Source organism: Carassius carassius, chromosome 23, assembly GCF_963082965.1.
Source record: "Carassius carassius chromosome 23, fCarCar2.1, whole genome shotgun sequence".
NCBI classification, from domain to species: domain Eukaryota; kingdom Metazoa; phylum Chordata; class Actinopteri; order Cypriniformes; family Cyprinidae; genus Carassius; species Carassius carassius.
Genome location: NC_081777.1, coordinates 14323303 through 14341630, shown reverse-complemented (window position 1 = coordinate 14341630; position 18328 = coordinate 14323303). Strand labels below are relative to the sequence as shown.

General features: G+C 40.5%; 1 protein-coding gene across 1 annotated transcript; it reads right to left on the bottom strand.

The window, feature by feature from the left end:
- Positions 1-5081: 5081 nt before the first annotated feature.
- LOC132101905 (extracellular calcium-sensing receptor-like) lies at positions 5082-8681 on the bottom strand. The gene is made up of 6 exons (XM_059507129.1): positions 8461-8681; positions 7765-8056; positions 6721-7548; positions 6364-6591; positions 6082-6205; positions 5082-5989 (listed from the first exon to the last, which is right to left on the bottom strand). Exons 1-6 carry the CDS (start codon positions 8679-8681, stop codon positions 5082-5084), a joined length of 2601 nt encoding a protein of 866 aa, XP_059363112.1.
- Between the last annotated feature and the right edge of the window lie 9647 nt (positions 8682-18328).

Genomic DNA, 18328 nt, shown 5'->3' with positions numbered 1-18328 from the left:
TTATTTGCAATCAAGTCAACGATATCGCTGTAGATGAAGTGACCCCACCTAAGCAAGCCAGAGGCAACAGCGGCAAGGAACCGAAACTCCATCGGTGACAGAATGGAGAAAAAAACCTTGGGAGAAACCAGGCTCAGTTGGGGGGCCAGTTCTCCTCTGACCAGACGAAAACAGTAGTTCAATTCCAGGCTGCAGCAAAGTCAGATTGTGCAGAAGAATCATCTGTTTCCTGTGATCTTGTCCTGGTGCTCCTCTGAGACAAGGTCTTTACAGGGGATCTGTATCTGGGGCTCTAGTTGTCCTGGTCTCCGCTGTCTTTCAGGGATGTAGAGGTCCTTTCTAGGTGTTGATCCACCATCTGTTCTGGCTACGTACTGGATCCGGGTGACTGCAGTGACCCTCTGATCTGGACACAGACTGGATCTGGTGGCCACGGTGACCTCGGAACAAGAGAGAAACAGACAAATATTAGCGTAGATGCCATTCTTCTAATAATGTAGCAAGTACATAGGGTGTTATGGGAAGTGTTTCCGGTTCCGGTTTACCTAATTAATGCAGCCTAAAAATCCTTTAACGGATTTGGATATTAAAAGCATATTAGTATGTTATGTGTATGCCAGGTTAAAGAGATGGATCTTTAATCTAGATTTAAACTGCAAGAGTGTGTCTGCCTCCCGAACAATGTTAGGTAGGTTATTCCAGAGTTTAGGCGCCAAATAGGAAAAGGATCTGCCGCCCGCAGTTGATTTTGATATTCTAGGTATTATCAAATTTGCTTTGAGTTTTCTCAAATTGAGTTTTGAGAACGTAGCGGACGTAAAGGATTATAATGTAAAAGGAGCTCATTCAAATACTGAGGTGCTAAACCATTCAGGGCTTTATAAGTAATAAGCAATATTTTAAAATCTATACGATGTTTGATAGGGAGCCAGTGCAGTGTTGACAGGACCGGGCTAATATGGTCATACTTCCTGGTTCTAGTAAGAACTCTTGCTGCTGCATTTTGGACTAGCTGTAGTTTGTTTACTAAGCGTGCAGAACAACCACCCAATAAAGCATTACAATAATCTAACCTTGAGGTCATAAATGCATGGATTAACATTTCTGCATTTGACATTGAGAGCATAGGCCGTAATTTAGATATATTTTTGAGATGGAAAAATGCAGTTTTACAAATGCTAGAAATGTGGCTTTCTAAGGAAAGATTGCGATCAAATAGCACACCTAGGTTCCTAACTGATGACGAAGAATTGACAGCAACCATCAAGTCTTAGACAGTGTTCTAGGTTATTACAAGCAGAGTTTTTAGGTGTGGAGATTCATGTACGCACAATCTTCCACTGACTGGGTATTACAAAGGGAATTTTGCGCAGGTTCTGGCATACCCATGACTTTATAAATCTGAAAACTTTTGTACATACGCAAAATCTAGCTTTTGTGCTTATGCACACATTTAGGATTACATCTACATAAAGGGAGGGGGCATTTGTGTCTATATTAACCAAAAGTGGTGCTCGCAATTCTCTGAGAGAGAGCGGGTTAGTAACTCCGACATTGAACTATTATGCCTAAGTCTGAGGCCTTTTTATCTTCCACGCGAGTTTGGAAATATTTTATTATTATGTACTGTTTATATTCCACCCAGTGGAAATGCTGCAAATGCAGCTAAACTTAACGCAAACTGTGTTCACAAACAGCTACAACGCACTCCTGAAGCATCCTGTCTTATTTTAGGAGATTTTAACCATTGTGCGCTTGAAGCTGTGTTGCCTGGTTTTTATCAATATGTGGACTGTAACACTAGAGGCAAAAACATCTTGGACAAATGTTATGGAAATGTTAAGAATGCTTATATAGCTAAGGTTAAACCGCCGTTAGGCTCCTCTGATCATTATGCTGTCCATTTAATGCCTACATATAAATCTCTGCTTAAAAGCAGCAAACCACAAACTAAAACTGTGTCTGTGTGGAATAATGATGGAATTGAAACTTTAAAGGGATGCTTCTCCTGTACCAACTGGGACCTTTTTTATAGTTAGGATTTGGACGAGGCTGCAGAGACTATCACAGACTATACAAAATTTTGTAAAGATAATGTGATAGAACAAAAAACAATAACTATATATCCAAACAATAAATCTTATATCTCTAAGGAAATTAAAGAGTGTATAGTACAGCAGAAAAGAGCATTCAGGAGAGGGGACTTGGTGGCTATGAAAGATGTACAGAAGGAACTTAACCATAAACTAAGCACAGCTAGGAGGAAGGAGAAAGAGAAATTTGAAGGGCACTGGATATTAGGAAAATATGGGACTCTATGAAAACTATGACAAATATGGCTCCAGCAAAAAGGTTGATCAATGTCATGGATGAGAATGTAAAGGCAAATGAGTTGAACACCTTTTATTGTAGGTTTGAAGGAAAAGATTTTACACTGGAACAGGGAAATGCATTGGAAGTATTATCTGGACTGGACACTTCTAAAATAATTATTGATCAACATACAGTGGAGAGACTATTATCACATGTTTGTTCTGGAAAGGCTTTTGGACCTGATGGTATTTCTGGACGGCTACTGCAATCGTGTAGTAAAGAACTAGCAGAAGCCTGGTGTCCCATCTACCAGAAGTCTGTAGACACACACACAGTCCCCTCTATCTGGAAGAGTTCTGTTATTATCCCTGTCTCCAAAAAGGCTAGTTGTAAGGAGAATAATGATTATCGTCCAGTGGCATTGACCTCGATAGTGATGAAGTGTTTGGAGAAAATTATGATTAATCATGTAAAAACTGAGGTTAGTAGTGTTTTGGATCCATTTCAATTTGCATATAGGAGTAATAGAAGTACTGATGATGCTGATATAACCATCACACTTTTAATAAATAGACATCTAGAAGATACTAGCTCATATGCACGTCTTGTGTTTTTAGATTTTAGTTCAGCTTCCAACATGCTGCAGCCGCATCTTTTAACTAAGAGGTTAATGGATCTTAAAGTTCACCCTCTTATTATTAAATGGTATAACTCTTTTTTAACCAACCGGAGGCAGCAGGTTAGTGTCAATGGAACACTCTCTGAAGTTAGAACTTTGAGTACTGGAGCCCCTCAGGGTTGTGTTAGTTCACCGGTGTTGTTCACTCTGTATACGGATGAGTGCAGAAGGTGCTACCCCAATAATTATATTGTTAAATTCTCAGATGATACTGCAATTTTAGGACTATTAAAAAAGGATGGAGACCTGTCCGAATATTTTTCAGAGATTAGAAGATTTGAAAATTGGTGTGATAACAACCACCTAGCTCTAAACGTAGGTAAGACCAAGGAAATGGTGTTTGATCCTAGAGGAGTGAGTGATCACAGGCCACTGAGTTTCCACAAACTAAATGTAGCACAGGTCTCATCATATAAATATCTTGGGGTCTTTTTTGATGATTCACTAACATGGCATATACATGTGGATAATCTCTGTAGGAAGATACATCAAAGATTGCATTTTTTACGTCGTCTGAGAGTTCATGGGGTTGATAAAAACATTATGGTAATTTTTTACCAGGCAGTAATTGAGAGTTTAATCAGATACTGTATCACAGTATGGTTTGGGAACCTATCTGTGCAATCGAGATCAAAGCTGATTCGAATGATACATACTGCTTGGAAAATTATAGGAGTGAATGAATGGACACCAATGCAAACTATGTACGAACATGCCACTGTAAGACACGCTGAGAGGATTGTTTGTGATTTTTCCCATGTTTTGAATACAGAATATGAGTTGTTGCCTTCTGGCAGGAGGTTCAGGGTTCCTCGCTGCAGATTAAATAGATTTAAAAACTCTTTATCCCAGTGTCTGTGAAGTTGTTAAATAGAGGAAGTATGGAGCTGTAATTTTATGTATTAATATTTTGTGTATTTTGAGAATTGTATTTGTCTAATGTGTGTATTGTATGGTTCCAGCATGGGTGATGGCCCAAGACAAATTTCCCTACTGGGGACAATAAAAGTTTACTTTACCTTACCTTACCTTACCTTTAAGTTATGTTCAAGCTATTTTAAAGCATGAGAAAATTATTTCAAAAATAAAATAAAAAATAAACAGACAAAAAAAAAAAAACATTTAATTATGTCATTTTGATGATCAAAGATAAGTTTTAAGGGATAAAAATTTTACCACAGGGGGACTTTAAATCAAGTATAAACATAATACATTTAATCATTCTGGAATATTTCTATTTTTATATGTACATGTAGGTATAAGTCCTAATAAATAGTGGACTCACCTCAATATGACAACCCTATTAAAAAGTCATATATTTTTTTATTTTTTATTTTTTATACTAAGTATGGTTTAAATATATTTACTGACATATTGCTCAAGACTTACTGATATAAAAACCATAAATAAACTTTATTTGAAATACTACTTGTGCACAATGCACATTTCTTCATGTGGAGCCTAAAATGTGTTTGAATGTCACTATGGAACAACTTTCCAATCAACCAATCAGAACTGAGAGATAACTTTTCAGGAAATGTCAGTTTTAGGCTTACAATCAGGGTTAGGTACATCTACATCCTTGTTAATCAGCTATCATTTCCTTCCTATTTTATAAAAATAATGGGTAAGATTAGATTTAGGGGTAGGGATTGGGTTAAGTCTGTATTTTTGGAAAGTAATGTTGATCCAAGATCAACAAAATATGTTGATCTAGGAACATGTCTTAGCAAAATCACGCAGACCCCATAAGTATACTTGCAATAGTTCTGCTTTAGCACAATAATACATATTTCAGTACATCTTTTGTTGTACTTCACCACTACTTACAATTAAAGTGCATTGAGAAAAAAAAAATATTATTTGTTCCAATTTAGCAGACTAAATGTATAAATGCAGGGTTCATTTATTAAGTACATAATTATGTAAATGTACAAAGTATATTTAGCATGAAGTAAACATATCTAAATACATTTTAGTATATTACATTTTCAGTAGGGATGACAATATAATGTTATAATAAAAATAATATACCCAAAACAATAAATTTGTTTTAAATAAAAGTTCACAATTTTACATTTAAAAAAAATTATTTTGTTTGTCTTCCCATGATGGCTTTTTTAGTGTTTCTCTCTGGATGTAAAAGGATGATGTAACACTTTGGGGCAAATATGGCCACCAGTAAACCAAAACTTGAAGCTAAAATGGCAAACATCTCCACAGCCACTGCATATTTCCCTGGTGAGCTTACATATGCTGGAACAAATGCAATCCAAACAGCACAGAATATTAACATGCTAAAAGTGATGAACTTTGCTTCATTAAAATTATCTGGAAGATTTCTTGCCAGGAAGGCTAAGAGGAAGCTTACTGTTGCTAAAAGTCCAATGTATCCTAGCAGCATAGAAAAACCAGCCACTGAGCCAATAGCACATTCATAGACTATTATAGACCGGATATACAGGTTATTTTTATGGGGTGTTGGAGAAGCAGTTGATAGCCAGATTGCACATATCACAACCTGTATGGCAGTTAGGACCAGAACAGTACATCTTTGTGGAGCAGCTCCAAACCATCTTATTGCATCCTTCCCCTCTGGATGAGATGACTTGAACACAGCTATTACCACCATAGTCTTGACCAGGATGCTGGAGATACACAGGACAAAGCTTATGCCAAACACAGCATGTCTTAACTGACATGTCCATAACTGTGGCTGGCCAATGAACAGCAGCACACACAGGAAACACAGTTTGAGTGACAAAAGCAGCAGGAAGCTGAGCTCTGAATTGTTGGCACGCACTATGGGAGTGTTGCGGTGATGCACGAGAATGACCATCACAAGAGCACAGGAACAGGTGCCAAGCAGGGAAGCAGTGGTCAAAGAGATGCCCAAAGGATCCTCATAGGATAGAAACTCCACTTCTTTAGGGACACATTGATCCTTATTTGGACTGGACCAGAACTCAACTGGACAAACCATGCACTCAATAGCATCTGGGAATCAGAAAATAAATTAAATTCCTTTTAAGTCCCTTTTTTATTTTTATTTTTTTTAACTTTTTTCAGCTCAGTAATTATCTGCTCACCTGTTGCATTAGAAATCTCCCCATCTCCGCATGGCAGGCAATCAAAACAGCAGAAAGGAAGACCCTTTCTTGTGGCTGGTCTGGTTCCTGGAGGACAGCTCTCACTGCACACGGACCGTGGAGGCTACAATAGACATCATCTGTTATCAGTCATCTGTTTGTCATCGATTAAACAATGACTAGCTTTTCCTTTTTGCATTCATTTACTCTCATTTTAGAGTCTCATTTAGACTTTAAGCAAAAATAAAGACAAGAGAGAAAGAGATTAATAGGCAATGCTACTTTTTTTGTTTCAAAGTTCCAGTATATTGCGTCCTCATCCAGTGTGAGCACCATCCCTGTTTCCAACTCTTCATTTACTACACCGACTGTGTAGATTTTTATAGCTCCATCAGATTTTGGCTGCCAGTTCATCACATCATAGATGGCCAGAGCATCTCCATTCTTATCAAATGACACATGATCCCCAAAGTCTGTGGTGAAATTTACTTTTTGTAAGTAGTGAACCAGCTGTACAGTTTGTAGAAAGAACAGGTGTTGAGTGTTTATCTTAAATTAATATACATAACATATTTTGCTTTTACACCTTCAACTTTTTAAATGCATGGGGATAATCTGCACTATACCTGTGGGTCTTACCTGCCATGGTTTTAGATTAGTTATGTTGGCACATTTGTTCCCACTGAAGGGTCCTCTGCCCTCCACACACTGCAACAGATTATGAAGTGCATGTGCCAGTGAATAAACTGCCTTATAGACATTATAAGCTGCTCTCAACTCTGAAACATCAGTGTATGGTGTGTTTTTTGTACTCAGATCTTCCTGTCCTGTACACACTGTTTTCACTTGCTCTCCATCTATCTCTTTATTCCCAGTCTCAAATCTGCAGCCAAACATATTCTCCCAGAAGATCCTCAACATATTATCTCTTGGATGATTGGTGGGCCGCAGATGTAACAGAAAGTCATGAAGACCCTTAATCTCCCCACGCCTGATAGCAATGCCCAGTGTGCCCCCAAGGAAAGGCAGGAAGCGTGAAGTGTGAAACACAGGTGAAGTGGCCCAAGATTCACTTGCAATCCACTGTTTGCCTGTCATGTTCTGCAACACCACTTCTTCCATCAAAGGTATTACTAGGGACGAAGGAGAAAAAACAACGACCACTCTAGCTGTGGATGCCTGAATCACTCCTGTTATATGCTGAATGTTTCTGGGGTTGTAATCATAGGGCAGAATTTCAGAAAAAGCAACACAAAGCCCAGATATCTGCATTTCCTGATGAAAAGACTGAGCAGCATAGATACCATAGTCATCATCACTGTAGAGGAGACCAACCCAGGTCCATCCAAAATGCTTCAAGATCTGAACCATAGCCCGCACCTGGAAGGCATCACTGGGGATTGTTCTGAAGAAAGAGGGGTACTTTTTCCTGTCACTTAAACATGAGCAGGTGGCATAGTGACTGACCTAATTGAGGAAGAGGGCATGAGACAGAGAAATAACACGACAGTCAAAAAAAAAATACATAAATAATAAATACTACTACTTCTACTACTACTACTAATAAAAAATACTAGTACTTTTGTAATGTTGTCATACCCAAACAGATACATATATGAGGATATATAACAAAAATATGCATATAGTGTATTTTAAATTTTTATTTTTTTCATCCCATCTTACTATAGGTACTCGAAACAGCCCCAGAACACTGGAAATTGCAATGGATGGAGTTGAACTTGGATCCCCTACAATCCCAATCACGGGAGGAGGGCCAGTACAATTAAGGTTAGAGGATGACCTTTCTCTCCCACTAACAAGGGATATAGCAGCTCGGAACGCCATTCCTAGCATCACACAATTGTCATAAAGTTGGTAACCAAGAGTGATATTGGGCAGCAGATTGGGATTCTTATTGATCTCATTTATTGCAAAAGCCATGGTCTGTGCATGCTGGAAGCTTTCCATATTAAATCTAAGGAAATAAGTAAGTAAATAAGAAAATAGATAAATACATTTGTGTTATAAAAAGAGATGAATAAATACAACTTAGCAAAAACATTAAGAGTTTACATGAGTTATATACACAGTGTATACAGCATATATATATATATATATATATATATATATATACATATATGTATATATTTATATATATATATATATATATATATATATATATATATATATATATACACACACACACACACACATTGGTTTCAATACAAATTGTGTAAAGATAGCATTGCAGCTGTTATCACATCATTCAAACTAATTAACTGAGGTAAAAGAGGAAAAATAACATCCATATTTATTAGATATTAATTATAATTAATATTTAATCTTTCTCTGTTTAGTAATGCAGTCAATCTGACTCACATTTCACAGTATGGTTCTTCTGGTTCTCTTTCGAAGCTCAGCTCTGGGAACACTGTGAAAAAGTGAACTTCAAATAGGCCTCCAATTATAACATCTCCATCCAGGTACACCCCATTCAGCCTGAACTGCCTCTGGAGCTGACATGTGCCTAATCTGAGGACTGAAACTGGAGATAAACAGTCAAGTAGCAAGTATAGGGAAACAATCAGAGAGAACCGCATCACGCTCTCTTCTGAGCCTCTCACCCTGTTAGCTTATGGGGTGTAGCTTTAAAAGAGCAGGTGGTGCCAAGTGGGAATCCCTGGATATCAATTCGTCCCCTTTCCATCCCTTTATGATTTCCTTTTCTAAATTAGATTAACCCTCAATTGTCCCTCATTTCCCGTTTTCAAATCTCTAGTCTTTGGGTTTACTATGACCCCCAAATTGAAAGAGTAATTGTAAAAAATATATATATTTTTAATCCTACAAATAATATATAATTTTTTATTTTTGTTTTATTTTTGTACACTTCTCAAGTTCAAGTTCAAGTCTGCTTTATTGTCAATTCTTCCACATGTACAGTACATACATACAGAGAATCGAAATTGCATTACTCTCAGACCCCCGGTGCACACAGATAACATTAACATTAAAACCTAAAAATCTAGATCAAATATAAACTATACAATAATGGAATGTAAAAAAAAAAGACAAATAATAAAATTGAAAATAAAGTTAAACAAAGCAGCGCAAGGCAAATGGCAGATAGAGTGCAAGTCAATGAAGTGAACAACAGTGCAGATAAAATATTTTTAGTGCAAAAACAAAAGCTTATTAAGTCTGATTAAAGTGACAAAGGGCTCAAGAGCAGTTATTTTCTTAACTGACTGATGAGGTAATGGAATGACGTCAGTTCCATGGAGAATGAGGTAGTGAGCAGACCAATGCTGCACAAAGTGACTGGTGCATGTTATCGTATATTAGTGGGAGGGGGTAAACTTCATCCAAAGGCAGACAGAAAACTTTTTGAAGACTGGGCTACAATTGCAGACTGAATTCTGAGATGGAAAGATGCATTTAGAGCTGGGTGAGCTATTTCTTATAATATGTCTATAATATGTCTATAATCTATAAAACAAAATTCAACTGTATTTGACAGGTATCAACTGGTAAATACAATCGTTACACATGTCCTGCCGGAAGACTTCAACGCATAGTGAGAGCAACTGAGCTGAGAAGATCGTTGGTGTCTCTCTCCCTTCCCTCCAGGAAATTTACGGAACCAGTCTCACCCTGTCACACACCTGGACTCATTTTGTGTGTTTTTGCCTCTGTGACCCAGTTTCTGTCTTCCGTGTTCGGTTTGATTAGTTCCCAGGTGTGTCTATTCTATTTCCCCATGTGTTCCATGTCCCGGTTAATTTAGTCATGCCATCCACCTGTGTTTTCCCAATTATCGTTTGTACTTAAGCCTTGTCCTTTCAGTTCTGTTTTGTCGGGTCTACTCGTCAACTAGTCTACTTGTTACTTGTCAACCTGTCTACTTGTCCACTTGTTACTTGCCACTTGCCACCTGTTATTTGTTACTTACCTTGCCTATGTTTGAGTTAATAAATCCCTGTTTCGTTTATCCCTCGGCTCCGTGTTCCTTCCAGCAGCGTAAGCCGTGACAGAAGACCCGACCTAAAAAGTTATAAACTGCGTGTTTTCCCTCCGTTTTTTTTTCCGTTTTTTCACTGTCTTTTTCTTTCCGTAGTGTGTCATGGATCCCCTCTATCGCCCCGAATACCTCCTCCTCCTGCTGGAGCAGGAGGGACTGTCTCTCGAGGACCATACCAGACGGTTTCTCTGGATAGCTAATGCCACCAGCTACCCGGACCACGCAAGCGTTGTCGCCCGAAGATGGTCCTCGGGAGGATTTCGCCGCCTTTATAGAGTGGAATCTGGTGAGAAATGGGTCACCTCTCACGGTCGGCCCAATGGAGGATCTTGCCAGGTCCACTCTGGACCCAGAGCCCAGCCTACAATCTCCCCACGGTACGAGGCATAAGCCCGAGCCCACCGATGACGGAGAGCCAGAGAGCAACCCGTCAGACCAGGTGCGAGAGCCGGCGACACTGCCCACCACGATGGAGCAAAATGTGGAGCGCCAAATGGGTCAAAATGAGGGGGTTTCCAATGCACCTATGCCAGATCCTCCTGTAAGCCCAGGACGGGCTCCTGATCCTCTGTTAAGCCCAGGAAGGGCTCCTGATTCCCCTTTAAGCCCAGGACGGGCTCCTGATCCTCCTGTAAGCCCAGGACGGGCTCCTGGTCCTCCTTTAAGTCCAGGACGGGCTCCTGATCCTCCGTTAAGCCCAGGACGGGCTCCTGATCCTCCGTTAAGCCCAGGACGGGCTCCTGATCCTCTGTTAAGCCCAGGACGGGCTCCTGTTCCCCCGTTAAGCCCAGGACGGGCTCCTGATCCTCTGTTAAGCCCAGGAAGGGCTCCTGATCTTCCGTTAAGCCCAGGACGGGCTCCTGATCCTCCTGTAAGCCCAGGACGGGCTCCTGATCCTCTGTTAAGCCCAGGAAGGGCTCCTGATCCTCCTGTAAGCCCAGGACGGGCTCCTGATCCTCTGTTAAGCCCAGGAAGGGCTCCTGATTCCCCGTTAAGCCCAGGACGGGCTCCTGTTCCCCCGTTAAGCCCAGGACGGGCTCCTGATCCTCCTTTAAGCCCAGGACGGGCTCCTGATTCCCCGTTAAGCCGAGGACGGGCTCCTGAACCCCCGTTAAGCCCAGGACGGGCTCCTGAACCCCCGTTAAGCCCAGGACGGGCTCCGGATCCTCCGTTAAGCCCAGGACGGGCTCCTGATCCTCCGTTAAGCCCAGGAAGGGCTCCAGCCCCAGAGCTTACTCCAATGCCTGCTCCTCCAAAATTCCCACCCTCCCACCCACTCCTGCCTCCTCCTCCGCTGTCGTCTGGCTGCCCCTCTGCTCGCCCTCAGCCTACCATCATTGTGGTGCGAGCTCAGCGGGACCGCCGTCCTCCAGCGACGCCTTGGTCGGCGTCTCCCTCACCTCCGCCTCCAGCCTCTGAGGCCTGGACTCCGCCTCGGCCCGTTGACCCGTCGGCTCCACCATGGCTCCTAGCTCCTTCCTCTCCGCCGTGGCCCGGCAGTCCGCAGGCTCTGCCTGGCTCCCTCGTCCCTCCGGCTCCGCCTTGGTCTGGTGTCGTCCTTCCTATGCCTCGGGACTCCACTCCTCCAGCTTCGCCTCATCCCTCCGTCCCTCCGGCTCCGTCAGGCTCCTTCATCCCCTCGGCTACACCTCAGTCCTCGGTCACTCTGGCCTCACCGCGGCCTTCCGGATCCACATCGCCGCATCAGTCACCAAAGCCATCAGTTCCGCCTAGGACCTCCGGCTCCTCCCCGTCACCCTGGCTCTTCGGCTCTCCGTCTCCGCCTCGGGCTCCTCCTCCACTTGCTCCGTTGCCGTGGGTCGAGTCCCTGGAGTCGGTGACCATTCCTCCTTCATGGCTCCTTCCTCCGTCGGCCCCACCTTGGGCCGTTATGGCTGTGTCCTGGGTCCTGCTGGGTACCTCCTGCTTCAGATCCTTCCTGTCTCCTCCCTGGCTCCTCCCTCCGTCATCTCCTCCCTGGCTCCTTCCTCTGTAGTCCCTGTCTGCTGGCCCCCTCCTGGGAGGCTGTCCTCCACCGGAACCTCCTCCCAAGTTCCCACCCATGCCTCCCTTTGTTGTTTCTACGGTGCGAGGACGCACCTACCGGGAGGGGGGAGTACTGTCACACACCTGGACTCATTTTGTGTGTTTTTGCCTCTGTGACCCAGTTTCTGTCTTCCGTGTTCGGTTTGATTAGTTCCCAGGTGTGTCTATTCTATTTCCCCATGTGTTCCATGTCCCGGTTAATTTAGTCATGCCATCCACCTGTGTTTTCCCAATTATCGTTTGTACTTAAGCCTTGTCCTTTCAGTTCTGTTTTGTCGGGTCTACTCGTCAACTAGTCTACTTGTTACTTGTCAACCTGTCTACTTGTCCACTTGTTACTTGCCACTTGCCACCTGTTATTTGTTACTTACCTTGCCTATGTTTGAGTTAATAAATCCCTGTTTCGTTTATCCCTCGGCTCCGTGTTCCTTCCAGCAGCGTAAGCCGTGACACACCCGTAAAGCCCTCTGCATTGCAGGTGATCCCACACACCCGTCACACAGCTTCTTCAGCCTGCTGCCATCAGGGAGGAAACTGCTGAGTTTCCAGGCCAGGAACAGCAGACTGAAGGACAGCTTCCTTCATCAGGCTATCAGGAAGCCGAACTCCCTCCCGACCTTGCCCCTACCCCCTCAGACACATTGTGCAGCATTGGTCTGCTCACTACCTCATTCAGCAGTTAACTAACCTCATTCAACTACCTCTTCTGTCAGTTTAATTAAAGAACTGCTCTCTGAGATTTTTGACACTTTAATCAGACATTTTGGCACTACAATCATGATATCTACACTGTTTACTTCACTGGTTTGCATTCTATCTTCCATGTGCCTTGTGGTGCTTTACTTATCTTTCTTTTTACATGACCTATTTGTATATTCATATAGTTGTACTTTATATTTTATTATCTGTATTTAATGTTCTACTGTTAGTGTTATCTGTATGCCCCAAGGGTCTGAGAGTAACGCAATTTCAAATCTCTGTATGTATGTAACGTACATGTGGAAGAATTGACAATAAAGCAGATCTGATTAGCTCAAAAAATGCCATTAAATGGCTCATTATTATTATTATCATTATTATTATCATTATTATTAATATTTGGTCTTTACTCCAGTATCCTTGCTGTTATTTCTCCTCTTCTCTCTGCTTTTCTTCACTTGCTCTGTCTTGCCACTGTTGTAGTTCCAAAATTATTTCCTTCTTGTAAAACCTATATTCAGCACTGTCCAGTTTTCTACTAAGCTACCTGCTATAGCTCAGTAAACTTCCCACTGGAAGGGTTTCAGGACAAGCACGGCGGATACAACTCGAGCCTCTTTTTGAGCATTTATTGAGTACACATACACAGCTCGTCATATGTGATGTTTAGCTCGTCAGTTAACTAATCAGTAAGATCGCTAGGTTAGATCAATAGGTTGTAAACCTGCAATGAAAACAAACAAACATCAGAATGAACTAATGAAATTACACAATCATGAGATTTTAATTCTTGATCTGAATTACTAGCAATGCCAATTTACAGACACTCACCGACAAGCATACCAGTCCTGATCAACGACAGAATGAAAATGAAACTAAAGGTGGCGCCTGTGCACTCAACTAACTATGCATATACAGATGCACATCTGGTCTAGGAACAATAATAAAACATATCTGCGACCTAATAAGATTATAACATATATGAAATATAACATAATTGTGCCTGCATTTAGAATAAGATGGTAAATGTACACTTATTTCTTCAAATACCCAAGAATATAAAATAACATCCATTGTAATATACATAAACAAACAGTAGTGACACCTGCTGGAAAGTTCTACAAGCACAAAAACTCATTGTGGTCCTAATGAATTCAGAAACCTGATGTTGGTATTCTCAGTCAGTTTACCATGATAAAAAGACATATTGTTTACATGTAATATTTTCATATTTTTTTTTTATTCTTTATCATTATCCATGGGCAAATTCATCAGTCAACAGTATTTTGTCCTTCAAGTTCCAGTGAACCATTTACAGTTTCAAAAACCCAGTCTCAGTTTCACAGCATCACATAAATGTAACTTGTCCCATCAGCATGGAGACCGTGGGGTGGGGGGCCTGCAGTGGTTGAATGGGGGTGGGGACTGATTTGCATTTTCACAACATTGCATGTACAGATGCACAGGAGTAGTTACATCCAAGCTACTTAAAGGAATGAAGGGCATTTTCACAAGAAAAAGTTCAAGTTCAATGTGTCATTCTGATTATGAGGTCAATTTCACAGTTTGAACTATATTATTAACTATATATAAAGGTGCTGGTCATATATATATATATATATATATATATATATATATATATATATATTTCTCCATTCTGTCACCGATGGAGTTTCGGTTCCTTGCCGCTGTCGCCTCTGGCTTGCTTAGTTGGGGACACTTCATCTACAGCGATATCGTTGACTTGATTGCAAATAAATGCACAGACACTATTTAACTGAACAGAGATGACATAACTGAATCCAATGATGAACTGCCTTTAACTATCATTTTTGCATTATTGACACTGTTTTCCTAATGAATGTCGTTCAGTTGCTTTGACGCAATGTATTTTGTTTAAAGCGCTATATAAATAAAGGGGACATTGACATTGACATTGACATATAATTAGAATATCATTTCAAAAGTTAAACTTGTATATTATATTCATTCATTACACAGAGACTGATATATTTCAAATGTTTATTTCTTTTAATTTTGAAAATTAGAATATTACTTAAGACCAATACAAAGAAAGGATTTTTCGAAATCTTGGCCAACTGAAAAGTATGAGCCTGAAAAGTATCAGCATGTACGGCACTCAATACGTAGCTGGGGCACCTTTTGCCTGAATTACTGCAGCAATGCGGCGTGGCATGGAGTCGATTAGTCTGTGGCACTGATCAGGTGTTATGAGAGCCCAGGTTGCTCTGATAGTGGCCTTCAGCTCTTCTGGATTCTTGGGTTTGGCATATCGCATCTTCCTTTTCACAATACCCCATAGATTTTCTATGGGGTTAAGGTCAGGTGAGTTTGCTGGCCAATTAAGAACAGGAATACCATGGTCTTTAAACCAAGTACTGGTAGCTTTGGCACTGTGTGCAGGTGCCAAGTCTTGTTGGAAAACGAAATCTGCATCTCCATAAAGTTGGACAGCAGCAGGAAGCATGAAGTACTCTAAAACCTCCTGGTATACTGCTGCGTTGACCTTGGACCTCAGAAAACACAGTGGACCAACACCAGCAGATGACGTGGCACCCCAAACCATCACTGACTGTGGAAACTTTACACTGGACCTCAAGCAACAGGGATTTTCTGCCTCTCCTCTCTTCCTCCATACTCTGGGACCCTGATATCCAAAGGAAATGCAAAATGTACTTTCATCAGAGAACATAACTTTGGACCATTCAGTAGCACTCCAGTCCTTTTTTAAGCGAGAGGCTTCTGACACTGTCTGTTGTTTAAGAGTGGCTTGACACAAGGAATGCGACAGCTGAAACCCATGTCTTGCATAAGTCTGTGCGTAGTGGTTCTTGAAGCACTGACTCCAGCTGCAGTACACTGTTTGTGAATCTCCCCCACATTTTTGAATGGGTTTTGTTTCACAATCCTCTCCAGGGTGCGGTTATCCCTATTGCTTGTACACTTTTTTCTACCACATCTTTTCCTTCCCTTCACCTCTCTATCAATGTGCTTGGACACAGAGCTCTGTGAACAGCCAGCTCTTTTGCAATGACCTTTTGTGTCTTGTCTTCCTTGTGCAAGGTATCAATGGTCATCTTTTGGACAACTGTCAAGTCATCAGTCTTCCCCATGATTGTGTAGCCTACATAACTAGACTGAGAGACCATTTAAAGGCCTTTGCAGGTGTTTTGAGTCAGTTAGCTGATTAGAGTGTGGCACCAGGTGTCTTCAATATTGAATGTTTTCACAATATTCTAATTTTCTGAGATACTGAATTTGGGATTTTCCTTAGTTGTCATCAAAGTTATAATCATCAAATTAAAAGAAATATACATTTGAAATATATCAGTCTGTGTGTAATGAATGAATATAATATGCAAGTTTCACTTTTTGAATGGAATTAATGAAATAAATCAACTTTTTGAAGAATGCTCCTCACTCCTAAACCAATGTTACTATTGTTGGGAGCACTGATTTCAGCTAACATCTCCCGGATATTTTCTACTTGCATTAAAAGTATGTCATAGCCAACGACTTGATTGACAACCTCATCTGCAAGAGTCAAAAACAGATCTTTTACTGTACCATGTTCAGCCATAGCTTGTGATATGAAAAACAAAAAAAGGCGCTTAAAGTGTTAGTTCATCCAAAAATGAAAATTATGTAATTAATGACTCACCCTCATGTCGTTCCAAACCCGTAAGACCTCCTTTCATCTTCGGAACACAGTTTAAAATATTTTAGATTTAGTCCGAGAGCTCTCTGTCCCTCCATTGAAAATGTATTTAGGGTATACTGTCCATGTCCAGAAAGGTACGAAAAACATCATCAAAGTAGTCCATGTGACATCAGAGTGTCAGTTAGAATTCTTTGAAGCATCGAAAATACATTTTGGTCCAAAAATAACAAAAAACTACGACTTTATTCAGCATTGTATTCTCTTCCCGGGTCTGTTGTCAATCCATGTTCACGACTCCGCAGTGACGCTGCTGACGTAAGTCACTGTAGTAGTGATGGGAAGTTTGGTTCTTTTCCACAAACAGGTTATTTCGGACAGTTCGAGTCAATAAACCTATTGAAAAAAAAAACAGGTTCACCGGTTCTATTGCGCTCAAAGTAATGACGTCATTGGCGATGATTGCCCTTCATTCAAGCCTTTGGTTTACCTGCGCTCATAACATTAGCACAGAATCAGTTCAGAATCAATCAACAAAAGAACCAGTTTGGTTCAGACGTGCTGTGTGTCAGACTGTTTCACGCTGAATCAGGCATTGCGCAGTATCATCAGCTCCTTGGTTCTCAAATCGGACGTGTCCGACAAAAACGGTTCTTGGTTCAGTGTACTGGTGACCACAAAACCGATGCAACTGGTTCTTGACTCGAGAACAAGTCAATCTTTCGTTCGTTATCTGGCTCTGCTCGATGTTCATCTTCAGTTCTCTCTTCACAGCAGTTCAGTCAGTGTACTGTATGAGTAAATTTATTACTCCGGGATATTGGTTTATTTCGACTCAGAGGGATTGTCAGCCACGTTAATAAAAGTTAACAGCTTAAGTAATTTGTGGATTAATGCTTATTGGAGACGCGGACCGTTTCAAACGATTCAGTTCGATTTGGTGAACTAGTTCAACCGGTTCACTAACAAGAACCGGTTAAATCTAATGATTCGTTCGCGAACCGGACATCACTACACTGCAGTGTTGTGAACGTGCCTACAGACCCGGAAGAGAAGACAATGCTGAATAAATTATTTTTTTAATAATTTTTGAGTTAACATATTTTTTGTTATTTTTGGACCAAAATGTATTTTCGATGCTTCAACCTTTCTGGGCATGGACAGTATACCGTACATACGTCAATGATATGATTTATTCTGAAGAAATATTCTTATCAGTTTTCTATCAGCTGTGACATACACATCTGCATGCTTTTATGTTTAATCCAAGATAATTTTTTCTACCTTTATAGAGGGCATTTTCTCCCTAAACTCATTAATACTTCATCTTTCATTTCAAATTCGTACATTTAATCCATAAATTTAATTATAGTAATGTGATTATTGTTATGTCTATGTTATCAAATTAAATAATTTACACTGACAAAATTAAATTGCGTTGATTGATGTTATGAGATTGTTTTGAATATATATATATATATATATATATATATATATATATATATATATATATATATATATATATATATATATATATATATATATATATATATTCTTTTTTGGAATATACAAACAAGAAATGATGGTGGAATCTTTACTTTTCAATGAAATTGAAATGCCAGTAGGTGCCAGTAGTGAGTGTTTAATGAGTGAGTCACTGAGTTGTTCACACAAGCGATTCATTCAAATGGCTGATACATTAGATGTTTATGCATGAAATTTTGACTCAGCCGATTGCTGTGAGATGATCTGAGTTTCCGCCGAAAATGTAAGTGACATAATATTAGTGTACTTGCTTATTG